The sequence below is a fragment of the Sminthopsis crassicaudata genome, chromosome X (genome assembly GCF_048593235.1).
Source record: "Sminthopsis crassicaudata isolate SCR6 chromosome X, ASM4859323v1, whole genome shotgun sequence".
In the NCBI taxonomy this organism is placed as follows: Eukaryota; Metazoa; Chordata; class Mammalia; order Dasyuromorphia; family Dasyuridae; genus Sminthopsis; species Sminthopsis crassicaudata.
In genome coordinates, this window is record NC_133623.1 from 3,088,038 (window position 1) to 3,101,708 (window position 13,671).

Genomic DNA, 13,671 nt, shown 5'->3' on the forward strand with positions numbered 1-13,671 from the left:
ATATCCGCTATCATTTCTTTACAGATGTGTATAATAATTTGTTCAGCCATTCCCCAATTGATGGGGGTTTTCTTTGTTTCTGGTTCTTTACTACAGCAAAACACCACTATAAGTACTTCTGTATGTATGGATCTTTTTCCTCTTTCTTTAATGTCTTTGGAGGATATGTGCTGTAATGGTGGTGTTAAATCAATGGGTATGCACAGTTTAGTGACTTTTGGGGCTTCGTTCCAAATTGCCTTCCAGAATGGTTAAACCGACTGACAGCTCCATTAGCAATGCATTTGGGCACCTGACCTCTCTCAGATCCTCCAACAATTGCCATGGTCTTCTTTTATGATCTTTGCTCATCTTATAGATGGCATGGTAGAACTTCAGGGTGGTTTGAATTTGAATTTTTCAAATGATTATATGAAGCATTTTATGAGACTTTGGATCACTTGGATTTTTTCCTTAAAGAATTGTCTGCTTATATCTTTTGACCATTTATCAATTGAGGAATGGCTCTTATTATAAATTTGAGTCAGTTCCTTATGTCTTGGATATCAGAGGAGTATGCTGAAAACTATTGGTCTGTATTTGATGCAATCTATTTCTGTCCTTTATCTGTTCTTTTTACCCCACTCAGTCACTGATAACAGATTCTTACACTTCTTTTTTTCCCTTTTACTCTCATTCTCTTAAGATAATTTGTTTTTGTTTATGACTATTTTCATCTTGAATCTACCCCTCTTTCTTAATATGCACCTTCCTTCTCACCAGATTCCCTGTTGCATTTAAAGTATTTCTATACCAAATTTTGTGTGTTTATGTTTTCAACCTGCTTTTTTTTTCAATCCAGGTTAAAGTGAAATTTGTAGCCCACTCCCATGCCCTTTCCATATTTGTTATAATCTTCTTATGAACCTTCATTATGTGAGATTCTTCTTCAGGCCTCTTTCTTCCCTTTTCCTTTTTCTCTTAAAATCATCAAGATAGAATAAAACTGTTCCCTGGTTCTATCACTTACTTCTTCTTGCCCTTTGAAGGCATTAGGGTTCTGAAAGGACATTTTTTTTTTCTCTTTATAATATAAAGCATTCTATATATATATATATATATATATATATATATATATATATATATATATATATATTTATGTATATGATGTATTCACAGTTCTGTATTTTCCTTAACTCTTTTGTTTGCATTTCAGGTTAGATATTCGAGCTGTTTTCTTCATCAGAAATACTTTAAAAAATCTTTTCTTTTATTAAAGACCTTGTTTTTATTCTGTAAAATTGCAGTCATTACATAGAGGTTCTTCTTGAATATAAATCTATATATTTTGCCTTTTTTGAATATCCTATTCCAAACTTTCCTCTCCTTTGATGTAGTAATTGCTAGATCTTGTTTGATCTTGATTGTGGCTTGTTTATACCTAATTATTTGCATGTTGTCTCCCCCATTAGGGCTTATGCCTTTTGAGAGCAGGGGTTGTGTTTCTGCCTTTCTCATATCCCCAATGCTTAGTTTGGTGCCTGTCACTTACTAGGTACTTAATAAATGTTTGTTGACTTATTGTTGAGCAACCTTGGCTCCATTAAATTTGTTTTTTATCAGTAGTTTATTATTTTTATTCCTTCTTTCCAGCCCTACTTCCTGAGTTGGAACTTTGTGTCAGGACTCTGTTCTGTTTATTTCTCAAAGAAATGCTGGCATCCTCTTTTATTGTTCTGTATTAACTAGACTCTAGGTAATGAGCAGCTGGTTTTTTCTAATACTTCTGGAGCTGCTGGCCAGCCTGCTCCACCATCCACTGTGCACCAACACTATTATACACACAGTGGCCTGTTTGGGAGGTTGTGTTTCTGTGCACTTGCCAATTATTGCCTTCCTAGTCTGAGCCTCAGTTCTGGTCAAAATAGTACCTCCTGTGTCCCGGCCTGGTATACGATTGAAGGCTTCTCCGAACACATCCCAATACTGGAGTTTTCTTGTTGTACCCTTTACTTAGGTTTATTTGGGGATTGTTTTTGTCCAGACCTGGTATAGTAAAATGTATTTAATTTGGGCAGCTAGGTGGTCTAGTGGATGGAATTCTAGACTCAGAGGCAGAGAGACCTGAGTTTTAAGTCCTGCCTCAGATACTTACAAATTATGTGACTTTCAACAAGTCACTTCACATCTGTCAGTTCCATTTTCCTCATCTGTAAGATGGGGATAATAATAACAATAATATTAGCCTCCCAAGATTGTTATAAGGATTAAATGAAAAAAAGTTGCAAAGGAGTTTGCAAAGCTTGAAATAAATTAATCAGTAAACTACTTACTATGTCTTGAGCTTTATGCTCAATTCTGTTATTATAAGATGAATATTTACTATAGTGTCTTCTTGTAATTCTTAATCTTTTTTAATACTTTTTGGACAAGTGGGTTATATTGAGGAAAGTCCAGCTAGACTGGTTTAAAAAAAAAAAAAACATGCAGTAAAAGCATATTAGTTTAAAAAAAAAAAGTGCTGTAGGCTCTATAAGAAATATTTCTGGTACTAATTTGTTTCTGACTCTTCCTGTCCATCCAAAGTTGACTCCTACCCCGAATCTAATCTTAACTGACAACCAGTGTTAGCCAACTTCCTTTCATCTGTCTTGGAGTAAAGGAAACAAGAAAGAATCTGTTCATTGGATTTTCACCACCAAACTACCTATAATCTTTTTGTTAAATGAAAACTGTAAGTGCCATTATAGAATTATTTTCCATTATCTGATTTTTATATCACAAAAAAAGCTTTCTTGGTAGTGTTTTCATATTGACATAATTCATGGGAGGTCAGTAAATGGGGCCCTCCCTGAGACTTGAGATGCAGAAGATTTTTTTCATTCTTGGTAAATGGTTTCTTTCTCTCTGACTCATAATCCTTCTAGGATAACATGAAAAACCTAGAGTTGGAAGTTGTCACTCTACAAAAGGAAAAGGAAGACTTGATCTTTTTACTTAATTCAACAAAGAAGGATGTCAACCAAGCCAAGTAAGGATCAAATCATCACTTATATTGAGCACTATGGGGAAGTCACTCTGCTAAACATTCTGGGGTTGGTGGGAAGGATCCAGAGAAGACAAGAGCATTGGGTCTTATTTACAGTCAAGGAAGTCACAATTTAGTTTGAAAGACAAGACACAGACACAAGAAGCTACTCACAAAATTTTGTGGTTGCAAGGGACCTAGATAATCTGGAGCCGAGTATGACTCCCTTCTACAACCACCCAGACAGGTGTATCCAGGCTCCATTTGAAGCACTTCGGTGATGGAACCAAAACTTACTTTCTGAAAATTGTTCTATTGTATACATTTATAAATTTACATACATTTATATGTATCCTTTTCTTCTGTAGCAGTGCTTCCCAAAATGTTTAGAGTTCTGTTGTCATGCTGTCATGATTTGATTTCTCAACATCTTTTCCCTCACGAATATTTTAAATAACCACCAAAAGCAATAGAAGAGGCAATTTTTTTGTATATCCGATTGCATTGGACGTTTTTAAGAGGACGATTGCTTCAGAATAGGAAATGGTCTAGAAAGTCTCCAAGTTAATTGCAATTTGTGAAGTGTCAGAGGCTTAGTGGTAATATAGCTTTAGAATGAATCCATTGTTCAGGTTACTAGTAAGTGGGAGACTTCCTCAGCCAACTACCAGTCACTTCCAAATAATAACCAAAGAGTATTTACTCTTCACTAAAACTGCTTCAGTGGTCTACTTTACTCCTTATCCCACCTTCCCTTTCCTTGATGTGGCAACTATTTGTCACATCTGATTTCCTTTGCAGAGTTAGAAAAATGGATGCATTCCTTCTTGGTAAAGCTAAGTAAGGTTAAACTGTTTTTTAGGATGTGGTGGTAGAAGGTGAATTGGAGCTGATTGTGGGCTCCTGTACTCAGACAGATGAATCAAGGCTTGACCTTGTCTCTGGCTTTATCAGACATCTATTATACAAGAAAATTCTTCAGACTGAGCTAGACGATGGCATGTGATCTTTCCTCTGCCTACTACTGAACACTAGGTCAGGTCATACTGTCTCGTTTTGTACCACTTGGCATCATGATTGAACTTTTGATCTTATTGCATCTTTATACAGATTGAGTGAGCGTCGTCGGAAACGGCTCCAGGAGCTGGAAGGGCAAATTATTGACCTGAAGAAAAAATTGAATGAGCAAGCAAAGCTTCTTAAGTTAAAAGAATCCACAGAACACACAGTCACCAAACTTAACCAGGAGATACGGGTAATGAGCAAGTATTGAAAATACCGCCTTTTATAAATTAAAAAAAAATAGGGAACACAAGGTTTCTCAAGGGTGAATATTGAGAACTATTGTTGGGTGTATTTTGAAAGAACAAGAATGATTCCAAAGAAAATGAGAAGACACCTCCTCTTAGTCCTTTGCAGAAGTAGAAGGTCTATGGGTATGGAACATTTTTAATATATATATAGAAAAATTGATAGGTAGGTATAGTTCCATTTTGCTGAAGGGTTTTCTCTTTTTCCTTTTCCTTTAAAAAAATTATTTGTTGTATTGAATAGGTTTTTCACAAGTGGGGGTGGTAGATAAGGGGAAATTTAGGTGACAGGAAAACAAAAAATGCCGTTAAAAATATTTAATTTTTTAATGTCCTTTTTGGAGCTATTAACTACTACTTCCACCTGCATTTGTTCCATGTGGGTAATTTCTAGTTAGAGGGATGCCAGGAAGGACTATTCTATTAGAAAATACTTAGGGTAAGTGGTGGTAGCAGAATCTGAATGGCATAACCCTAGTTTAATCGTTAAAATTCCTACTTTAATGCTTTTTCTTCCATATCTGGAGTGCCACAACATCTCTAAATTCATCGGTGATATCCTATTTCCTTATCCTCATCCAGTCTGTGTGACATATATCTTCTTTGCACTGTAAGGTTTATTCTTCCTCAACTATCAGGTCTCAGCATGTACAGCTACTGCATTATCTTTATGCAACCCTTGGAACTGTCAATTGAGTGGGCTGTTAAATTGTTTAGATATTGAGACTCAGTGGAAATTTCCTGACCCTTTTGTTTGCTGGCATCATTTTATACATTTCAAGATCTGAAATACAAATTGCACTTGTATTTACATTTGTGGATTCAAAAAATATATTAGTATATTTTGTTTTTATATCATTTTCATTATCTAATATATCCCTCTCCCATCCCCCAGTCAGCAAACCAACTCTTACATCAAAGAATAAAAAAAGAAGGGGTGAGGGGGGGAGATTGAGCAGTTCAGTAAAAATTAACCAAAATATCACCCAAGCCAAACAGCATACGTTATTCATTCATTCCACACTCCTGGTTCCACACTTTTGCAAAGAAATGAGGTAGTTGGTGCCAAATTTGGTCATTATAATTACACAATTTTCCATTTCATTGTTGCTGTTCTTTCCATTTACATACTGATAGTCCTGTGTGCTATATTTCTGGATTAGTTTATTTCACTGTCTTTCGGCTCAAATACAACTTTCCATGTCTCCCTATAGTATTCATGTTCATTCTTTCTTATAGCACAACATTCTATTGCATTCTTGTGCCCCAACTTGTTTAGCCATTCCTCAATTAAAGGGCATGTACTTTATTTCCATATCTCTACTACAACAAAATGTGCTGCTATGAATATTCTGAGATATTTGGTACTTCCTTTTTATCATTGACTTCTTTGACACATATGTCTGACAGTCAAATCTCAGAGTTAACTATTTATTGATTTCTAAAGTGTGTCTCACTCTCTTTGGAAGTCCCAGTCAGGAGCAGAATTAGGTTGTAGCCCCAGCAAAATTTAAATGTCGGGGATCAGTCTATTCATTTGCACATGGGCTCAGAAACCAGCAATCCTTCTATTTTTTTTTCTCCTCTAGTTGATGAAAAACCAAAGAGTACAGCTAATGCGTCAGATGAAAGAAGATGCTGAAAAATTTAGACAATGGAAGCAACAAAAAGACAAGGAAGTAATCCAGCTGAAAAAACGAGTGAGTTTCTCCATGGTTCCTTAAGAGCCTTTGACTTGGCTTACTGACAGGTATTCTTTGTAGTTTCTCCTGAAACAGGTATTATCTCTAGAAATTAAAGCATTGGGTGGCCAGATGGCACAAAGAATAGAGTACTGGCCCTGGAGACAGGAGGACCTGAGTTCAAATCCAGCCTCAGACACTTAACACATCCTGGCTGTATGACCCTGGGCAAGTCACTTAACCCTAATTGCTGCACCAAGGGTGTGAGGGGAGAGGGAAGAACTTAAAGCATTCAACAAATGTTGGTTGTGTATTTGCTATGTGCAAGATTCTCTTTGAGGAAACTTGGTCTAGTAGAGCTCTGATTTGGGAAGTCAATGCGTGGGGTGTTATCCCAAATTTGCCGCTGACTAGTTGTGTGACCTTGACAATATCCCTTCACCACTTCAAGGTAGAATTTCCTTATCTGTAAAATGGGATAATAACTACTAGCCTATCTATATAGTAAGATTGTGGGGAGATAAATGAAATAATATTCCTGAAAACACCTTGTAAAATTTCCAGTGCTATGGAAACATGCAGTGGTAATATTAGGACAAGGTTTCTGCCCTCTGGAAATCTGTAATCCTCATGGAGAGGTGGCAACTACACAAGAGTTAAAGAAAAAGCAAGTGATGCAAATGCTGTGTGAGAGAGGGATGAGTTAAGGAAGGGATTCACAAGAGCATTATTCCTGACTAGGACTAGAGGGATAGTTTTGCCTTCATCTGACATCCCAGTGTTTTCATTTGTATTGTTTGCTGCCTCTCTGATCCAGAGAGACAAAGAGAAGCAGATAGAAGGGAGAGAGATTGATAGCGTGTCTCTCTCTCTCTCTCTCTCTCTCTCTCTCTCTCTCTCTCTCTCTATATATATATATATATATATATATATATATATATATATATATATATATAATCGATATCTCTGTGCTAGAGCCGTCAGTATCTGTCTTCAATAAAATCGATATCTCTGTGCTAGAGCCGTCAGTATCTGTCTTCAATAATCTGCCTCCCTGGAAAAGTGAAGCTCTGCCACTTGATATCCATGGCTTGGCTGCCTGCATAGCATTGTCTCCTTTCCTATTTGCCGACCTCTGGGACTCTCCAGAGAGGAGGAGAACAGTTATCTCATCCATCTGGCAGTATACAGTCAGTCCAAAATAGACAAGGGACCCCGGGTTTTGGGTGCTGCCAGTTCCCAGTGCCAGTGAGAGAGAGAGCAAGCTGAAGAATGGCTCCTCTTGTGTTAATAATTTGTTTTAAATGAATACCATGAAGGAGTATGTTCTGATTAAAACTTTCTCTTCTTAGGATTGTAAGAGGCAGTATGAACTCCTAAAGCTTGAAAAGGACTTCCAGGAACAATCCAATGTCCTCAGACGGAAAACTGAGGAGGTAAGAAACCCGTGTTTTCTTCTAGATTGCTTCATCTGGTCTGTCCTTCTAGTCTTCTGGCTGACAATTCATTCTTTAAGTGAGCCCACATACTGAGTGACTAGAGAGCCATTCTTGACCAACAAACCTTGTTAGAATATTGAACCTGAAGGCCCTCTTCTTCAGTCTGTCTTGTCCTGAGTCTGCTCATATCACCTAAAGTGTGGATCTCAAACCTTGATAAAAGGGGAAGAAGAACATAGTACTGATGTAGGTAGCTATATAATGGTTTTTAAGCACTGAAGAAAAGATCATCTGAGATTTTTTTTAAATCTATGCTTGACACTTTCAGCAAGAACACGTCTGTTGTGTTTGTTTTATTCTCTGTGAATGCGGTCCTTGACATTTGTGCCTCTTCTAGGTTCACAACAGTAGTACTTCCCTAAGTGACCTGCCATTTGGGCTATGGAGTCAAATCTAGATCCCGTGTAGTTCGGAGCCCATAGATTTGTCCTTTGGGGTTGGGAATACTTTCTCCTTCTTCCTCCTCAAGCCAACAGAAATGTGTACCATTTAGGCAGTGGCTGCCAACAAGCGCCTCAGGGATGCTCTCCAGAAACAGCGGGAGGTTGCAGAGAAACGGAAAGAGAGCCAGAGCCGAGGAATGGAAGGAGCTGCAGCTCGAGTGAAGGTACTGACCATCTGAACTTGAGGAAGGAGTGAGAAATGACTGCTTAGACTTTGAGGAACACATTAGATTGCAATCTCTTGAGGACAGGGACTAGCTTTTGCCTATTTTTGTAGCATTACAATGCCTGGAACGTAGTAGGTGCTTAATCAATGTTTATTGATTGTTTAGAGATTTCAAAATAATGTTTTGGTTTGGTTTCCCCTGGGAAATTATTCAAAACCTTTGACCTAGTAACTAAATGAATCAAGCAAACATTTTTAAGCGCTGCTTTCAGTATCAAATAGGTGATGCTACATGGATAGAGCACTGGACCTGGAGTCAGGAAGACCTGAATTCAATTTTTTTTTTTTCCTGAGGCTGGGGTTAAGTGACTTGCCCAGGGTCACACAGCTAGGAAGTGTTAAGTGTCTGAGACCAGATTTGAACCCGGGTCCTCCTGAATTCAAGGCTGGTGCTCTATCCACTGTGCCACCTAGCTGCCCCCTGAATTCAAATTTGGCTTCATACCCATGCTGTCTGTGTGACCCTAGGCATGTCACTTTACCTCTCTTTGCCTCAAGGAGATTCCCCTCTAAATTTAAATTTAGAGAAGTATATGTAAAGTTATGCAAAGTATCTCCTTGGAAGAGGTGGTACTGACACTTCAGAGGATCAAGAAGGCTTCCCAGAAGAGGTGGCAAGTGAGATGTGTGTGCTTCAAAGGAAGCAAGGGATCCTGGGAGGCAAAAGCAGAAAACAAAAGGATATTCCAGGTGTTGGAGACAAGAGAGGTACCAGATGAAATGTTACATCCAGGACACAGCCCGTGGTCCAGACCAGTAGAATCCAAACATGGAAAGATTTAAATGCCAGGCTGAACCAGGCATCTTATCCTAGAAGAAAAAGGAAACAAATGGCATTCTTATTCATGACATAAACATTTATTAGGTGCCTATTGTGTATTAGGTGCTAGCTCATAGACACATGAGGTCCCTATATTCAAGGAGTTGACTTTCTCTTGGGAGGGACACAATATAAACAAAGATAAGTAAAAAGTAGCTTCTCAGGAAAGGGGGGTATTATCAACGATGACAGTATTGCTAACACTGTAGGGAGGAGGGGGGATGAGATAGATCTGTCCCTTTGGAAACTTTATGTCTTCAAAGTTATTTAGAGTGTTAAGAAATATCAAGGAACACAGAGTAGATTGGTTCTATTCTGAGGTTTTGAAGAGAGGAGAGTTAGTAGAATACATTAGTGTAGAAAAGAGGTAGAAGAAGGTGATGAAAGATCATGAATAGAATATTAAAATAGAAAAAGAAAATCATAATCTCAAAGTTCTTGTCACTTATGGAGTAGCTGAACAAACTATTATACGAATGTAATCAAATATTATTGTGTTACAAGAAATGATGAAAGAGATAACTAAAAAAACCACTTGGTAGCATGAACTGATGCAGAACAAAATAAAGAGAACAGCTTGTTCAAGGACAACAGCATTATAAAGAAATCATCAGTAGCTTTTGAGAAAGAGCAATTTAATCAAAAAGCTGGAAGCCAGATTTCAAAGGGTTGAGGAGTGCGTAAGAAGAGGGGAAGTGGAGGCAAGCATAAATAGCTTTTTTTAGGACTTTGGCTGAAAAGGGGAGAGAGGGGATGATGTCTTGATGGCATGATAAAAAACTAGTGAAAGTTTTTTTTTTTTTAAATTTATAATAGCTTTTTATTTTTCAAAATAAACCAAAGATAGTTTTCAACATTACCTTATAAAACTTTGTGTTCTGACTTTATCTTCCTCCCTACCCACATTACCCCTCCCCTAAACAGCAAAGAGATCCAATATAGGTTAAACATGTACAGTTCTTATAAACATATTTCCACATTTATTATGCTGCACAAGAAAAATCAAATCAAAAGGGGGAAAATGAGAAAGAAAAACAGACAAACAACAACAGAGGTGAAAATACCATGCTGTCATCTATACTCAGTCTCCATAGTCCTCCCTCTGGCTCTTCCACTAAAAATTTTTTAAAAGTAGGAATGCATTTGAAGACAGATCAGAACCATGACTATCTTACAAGTGGGTGATGTGGAGGTAAGGGATCATGGGAGTTGACATTGAAGAACTGAACAGCTAGCATGTTTGAGGGGAAATCCACATATATGTTGAAATCCCTTAGTTTAAAGATAGGGGTTGTAGTTAAGGGAGAGATAGTAAAATTAATTTAGTGGATGAATGATTTATCATGCATATCCTGTAGCACTTGGAGATAGTACAGATAAAAACTTTTATGTTAAATTATATTTTTTAAGGTATAGGCAGAAATTGAAATCTGTGTGGTCTGTGGTCTGTATATTTTTGTATATTTTTGACATAGACCTTCATGGTTTTTTACATGTCTCTCTCCTAGAGTTGGCTTTTCAATGAAATAGAAGTTATGGTCAGTACTGAAGAAGCCAAACGCCACCTGAATGACCTCCTTGAAGATCGCAAGATATTAGCCCAGGAACTTGTTCAGCTCAAACAGAAAAAAGATTCTAAAGAAAACCCACCTCCCAAACTCCGGGTAAGTCAATGCCTATGAGAAGAAATTTTGCCAACAGTGATATTCTGTAATCTCTTCATGCTCAAGAGAATCTCTTTCCTTAGATGGGGGGGAGAATGATCTACTTTACTTTGCTTTTCTATAACTAAGCAAATTTATGGTTGTTTCCATTCTACTCTTAAATCCAAGGAGAGGAGCCAGTAAAAAGCTCTAAAGCTTTAAATGTCTGTATACAAATACCCAAAGTATAGGCAATAAACTACAGTACAGTGGGAGACAGATTTGGCCTCATGGACAGCACTGAGAGTTGGGTGGGGTGAGACCCACAATGCAAATGTGGCTCTGGATAGTAATTCCATATTCAGAAAGAAATAGGATAGGCAAAAACAGAAAGGAGAGAGTATTGTATATTTTAAAAGTTTGCTTCTGCCAGGGAATCAACAAACCATGCTGGATAACATAGTGCAAAATATATGGATGAAGATGAATGAAAAGAGAAAACAGAATCTGTTATGGGCCAGAATTCTGAACTTGAAACAAAGGATTCTTACAAGGTACTAAGTCAGTGAAATTGATAGAGACAATAGTTGTCTAATTGAGCATGGTTCAGTATGGTTGACTTAATCCTACAAGGAGATGTTGTGGGCCAGAACTTGAAACAAGGTACTAAGTGGAATTGAGGAGACAATGGTTATATTTTGTTTAGCATTGATTTAATCCTACAACAACTAATGGTTTCCTAGTGATATAATGATTAGTTTGTACTCAGTGTGGAGCATATAAGCTAGAAGCCTCAACCAGGGAGATTCAGAGATTCAAAGGACAAGCAGACTGAAGGCTGGAGCACAAGCCCTTGGACTTAGAGAGATTCATCCCATCTCACATCACCTTGGTGGCAGGCTCTCCTCCTTTACTTCTCCACTGAAACCAAGACTCTGGAAGGCCCCTAGAAAACTAGCCGAGCCCCAAGTGAAGGAGATAGAACTTTGAAGGAGACAATAGAGGATTTGGACTTTAACTCCTGGCTGCACTTGTGATTATTACTGAACTGAAATGAAGGCTGCTTCCAGAGACCCCAAGAAAACCTCAACAGAGAATATTATATTTTAGAGGGAATATTACAAGAATCAATCCATTTTTATCACTAGCATCTACTAATATAGATCATCTGGACGGAAATGAAATAGAAGAGTTAAGGAAACATCACAAGCTTGGCATGGAGATGTGCTATAATCATGATGGGGGAACTTAAATTGTCCAGATATCTGCCCATTCTCCCTCTGCCAAAACCCAGAGCAGCAAAAACTTCTTGAATTGCCCTGGTAGACTTGCCCTTCAGGGAGGAACTATTTGCTGTTTCTTTGGGAGAAAGTGCTGACTTCCCATTAAATTTTGTGTTAAAGGAGAAGAAAGAAAGAAGAAAGCAGATTTCAAAGGGTTCAGAGGGTAGGATTGTGGTTGTACAGATAAAATCAGCCTAAAAAGGATGAAACACTCCTGAATGAAATTCAAAAGACTCAAATAAAAAAAAAGGCAATTCCATTGAGGAGGAAAAATTCAAGTTGTTTGAAGAAATTAATATGACTACACAGAGACCCAACCAAACATTTTATATTATATACCCTTTTAAAAGGGTATATAGAGAAGATGTAAGTATGGGAAAGTAAGGAATTGAATCACAAAGCATTATATTTTCCTGAAGAATAATGTGAGGAGTGCTTCGTGCTTAGAATAATAAAAAGGCTAAGGACAACAGAAGGTTTTTAAGTAACATTAAATAACTTTGAGGAAAGAGAAGTATCAAAGAGGGTATACTAAATCCTAGAAAAGACTAAAAAATTATATTTTAAAAATTATTCACTATGACCAATTTCTACCAAAATGATTCTGTATTAAAAAACATTCAACATAACTGTTGCCAGGCAGGAGGAGGGCCAGAAGTGGAGTGAGGAGATTTTATGATTATATTAATAAATATAGGAAAAGATTAAAAGATTTTGATAAAATTCAACATGTGCTAGAAACCCTAATAAGAAAAGGGCATTTGTAATGTGAGAAGTGTTTTGTTTTGTTTTTTAAACTATTATTTGCCATGGGAAATTACTATAAGTTTTCCTAATAAATACAAAGCTAAAATTCATTATTATCTGACAGTTCTAGAATTGCTAACAATGACATAAGAGATAAAATGATTCATTTTTGCTGCTGACATGTTTTATTTAGAAAACCCAAAACAAAGAAGCTGAGACAAAAGATTCAGTGAAGAATCAGAATACAAAATAAATCTATGGAAAAAAATTGGGATTTCTAGATCTCATTTTTATAACCAAGAGGAAAAGATCTTTTTTTTCCCCATTCAAATTAATCTCAAAATACATAGAATATCTGGGTGCCAACCTAAGACCATACTCAAGACCTACATTGGTATAATTACACATTTTTGACAGAAATAAAGGAAGACTTAAATAATTGGAAGCATAGTCATTTATAGTTGGGCCATGCCAGCATAATAAAAATGACAATATTGATCTGAGTTTACCTATTTAGTTCTATGCCAATCAGATTACTATGGAATTCCTATATAGAGCCAGACAAACAATTTAAAAGAATAAAAGTTCAGAAATCTCATAGCAACTAATGATGGGGAAAGTGCAATAAAGTGAGGAAAATAGTATTTCTAGACCTCAATTATAAATCAGTACTCATCAAAACTATTTGGTATTTGTTAAAAGACTTAAAAAGCATTTCAGTGAAATATACTAGGTAAAGAACAATCAGAAATAGCCTGATTTAATATAAGCACAGTGCTCAATAAAACCAAACTACTTAGGGGAATACTTTCTTTCACCTCATATTGAACAAATTGGCAAAAATTACTAAAGCCAGAAATTAATTATGTTGGAAGAGTTACCACTAATACTACTGACAAAGCTTTGAATGCCATACCCATTCTGGAAAAGAGTTGAGGAATATATAAGAAAAGTGCCTAATACTTCCATGTCTTTTGACTTTGAGATACCACTGCTTGACAGATATACTAG

General features: G+C 36.9%; 1 protein-coding gene across 4 annotated transcripts in view; it reads left to right on the forward strand.

Moving 5' to 3' along the window:
• KIF4A (kinesin family member 4A) overlaps window positions 1-13,671 on the forward strand; it is a 73,426-nt gene that overhangs the window by 37,906 nt on the left and 21,849 nt on the right. For all 4 annotated transcript variants that reach the window (XM_074278157.1, XM_074278158.1, XM_074278159.1 and 1 more), the window contains exons 16-21: window positions 2,907-3,010; window positions 4,118-4,262; window positions 5,907-6,017; window positions 7,352-7,435; window positions 7,992-8,105; window positions 10,496-10,651. In XM_074278157.1, the coding sequence (XP_074134258.1) occupies window positions 2,907-3,010; window positions 4,118-4,262; window positions 5,907-6,017; window positions 7,352-7,435; window positions 7,992-8,105; window positions 10,496-10,651 (714 nt within the window). The remainder of the gene's footprint in view (window positions 1-2,906; window positions 3,011-4,117; window positions 4,263-5,906; window positions 6,018-7,351; window positions 7,436-7,991; window positions 8,106-10,495; window positions 10,652-13,671) is intronic.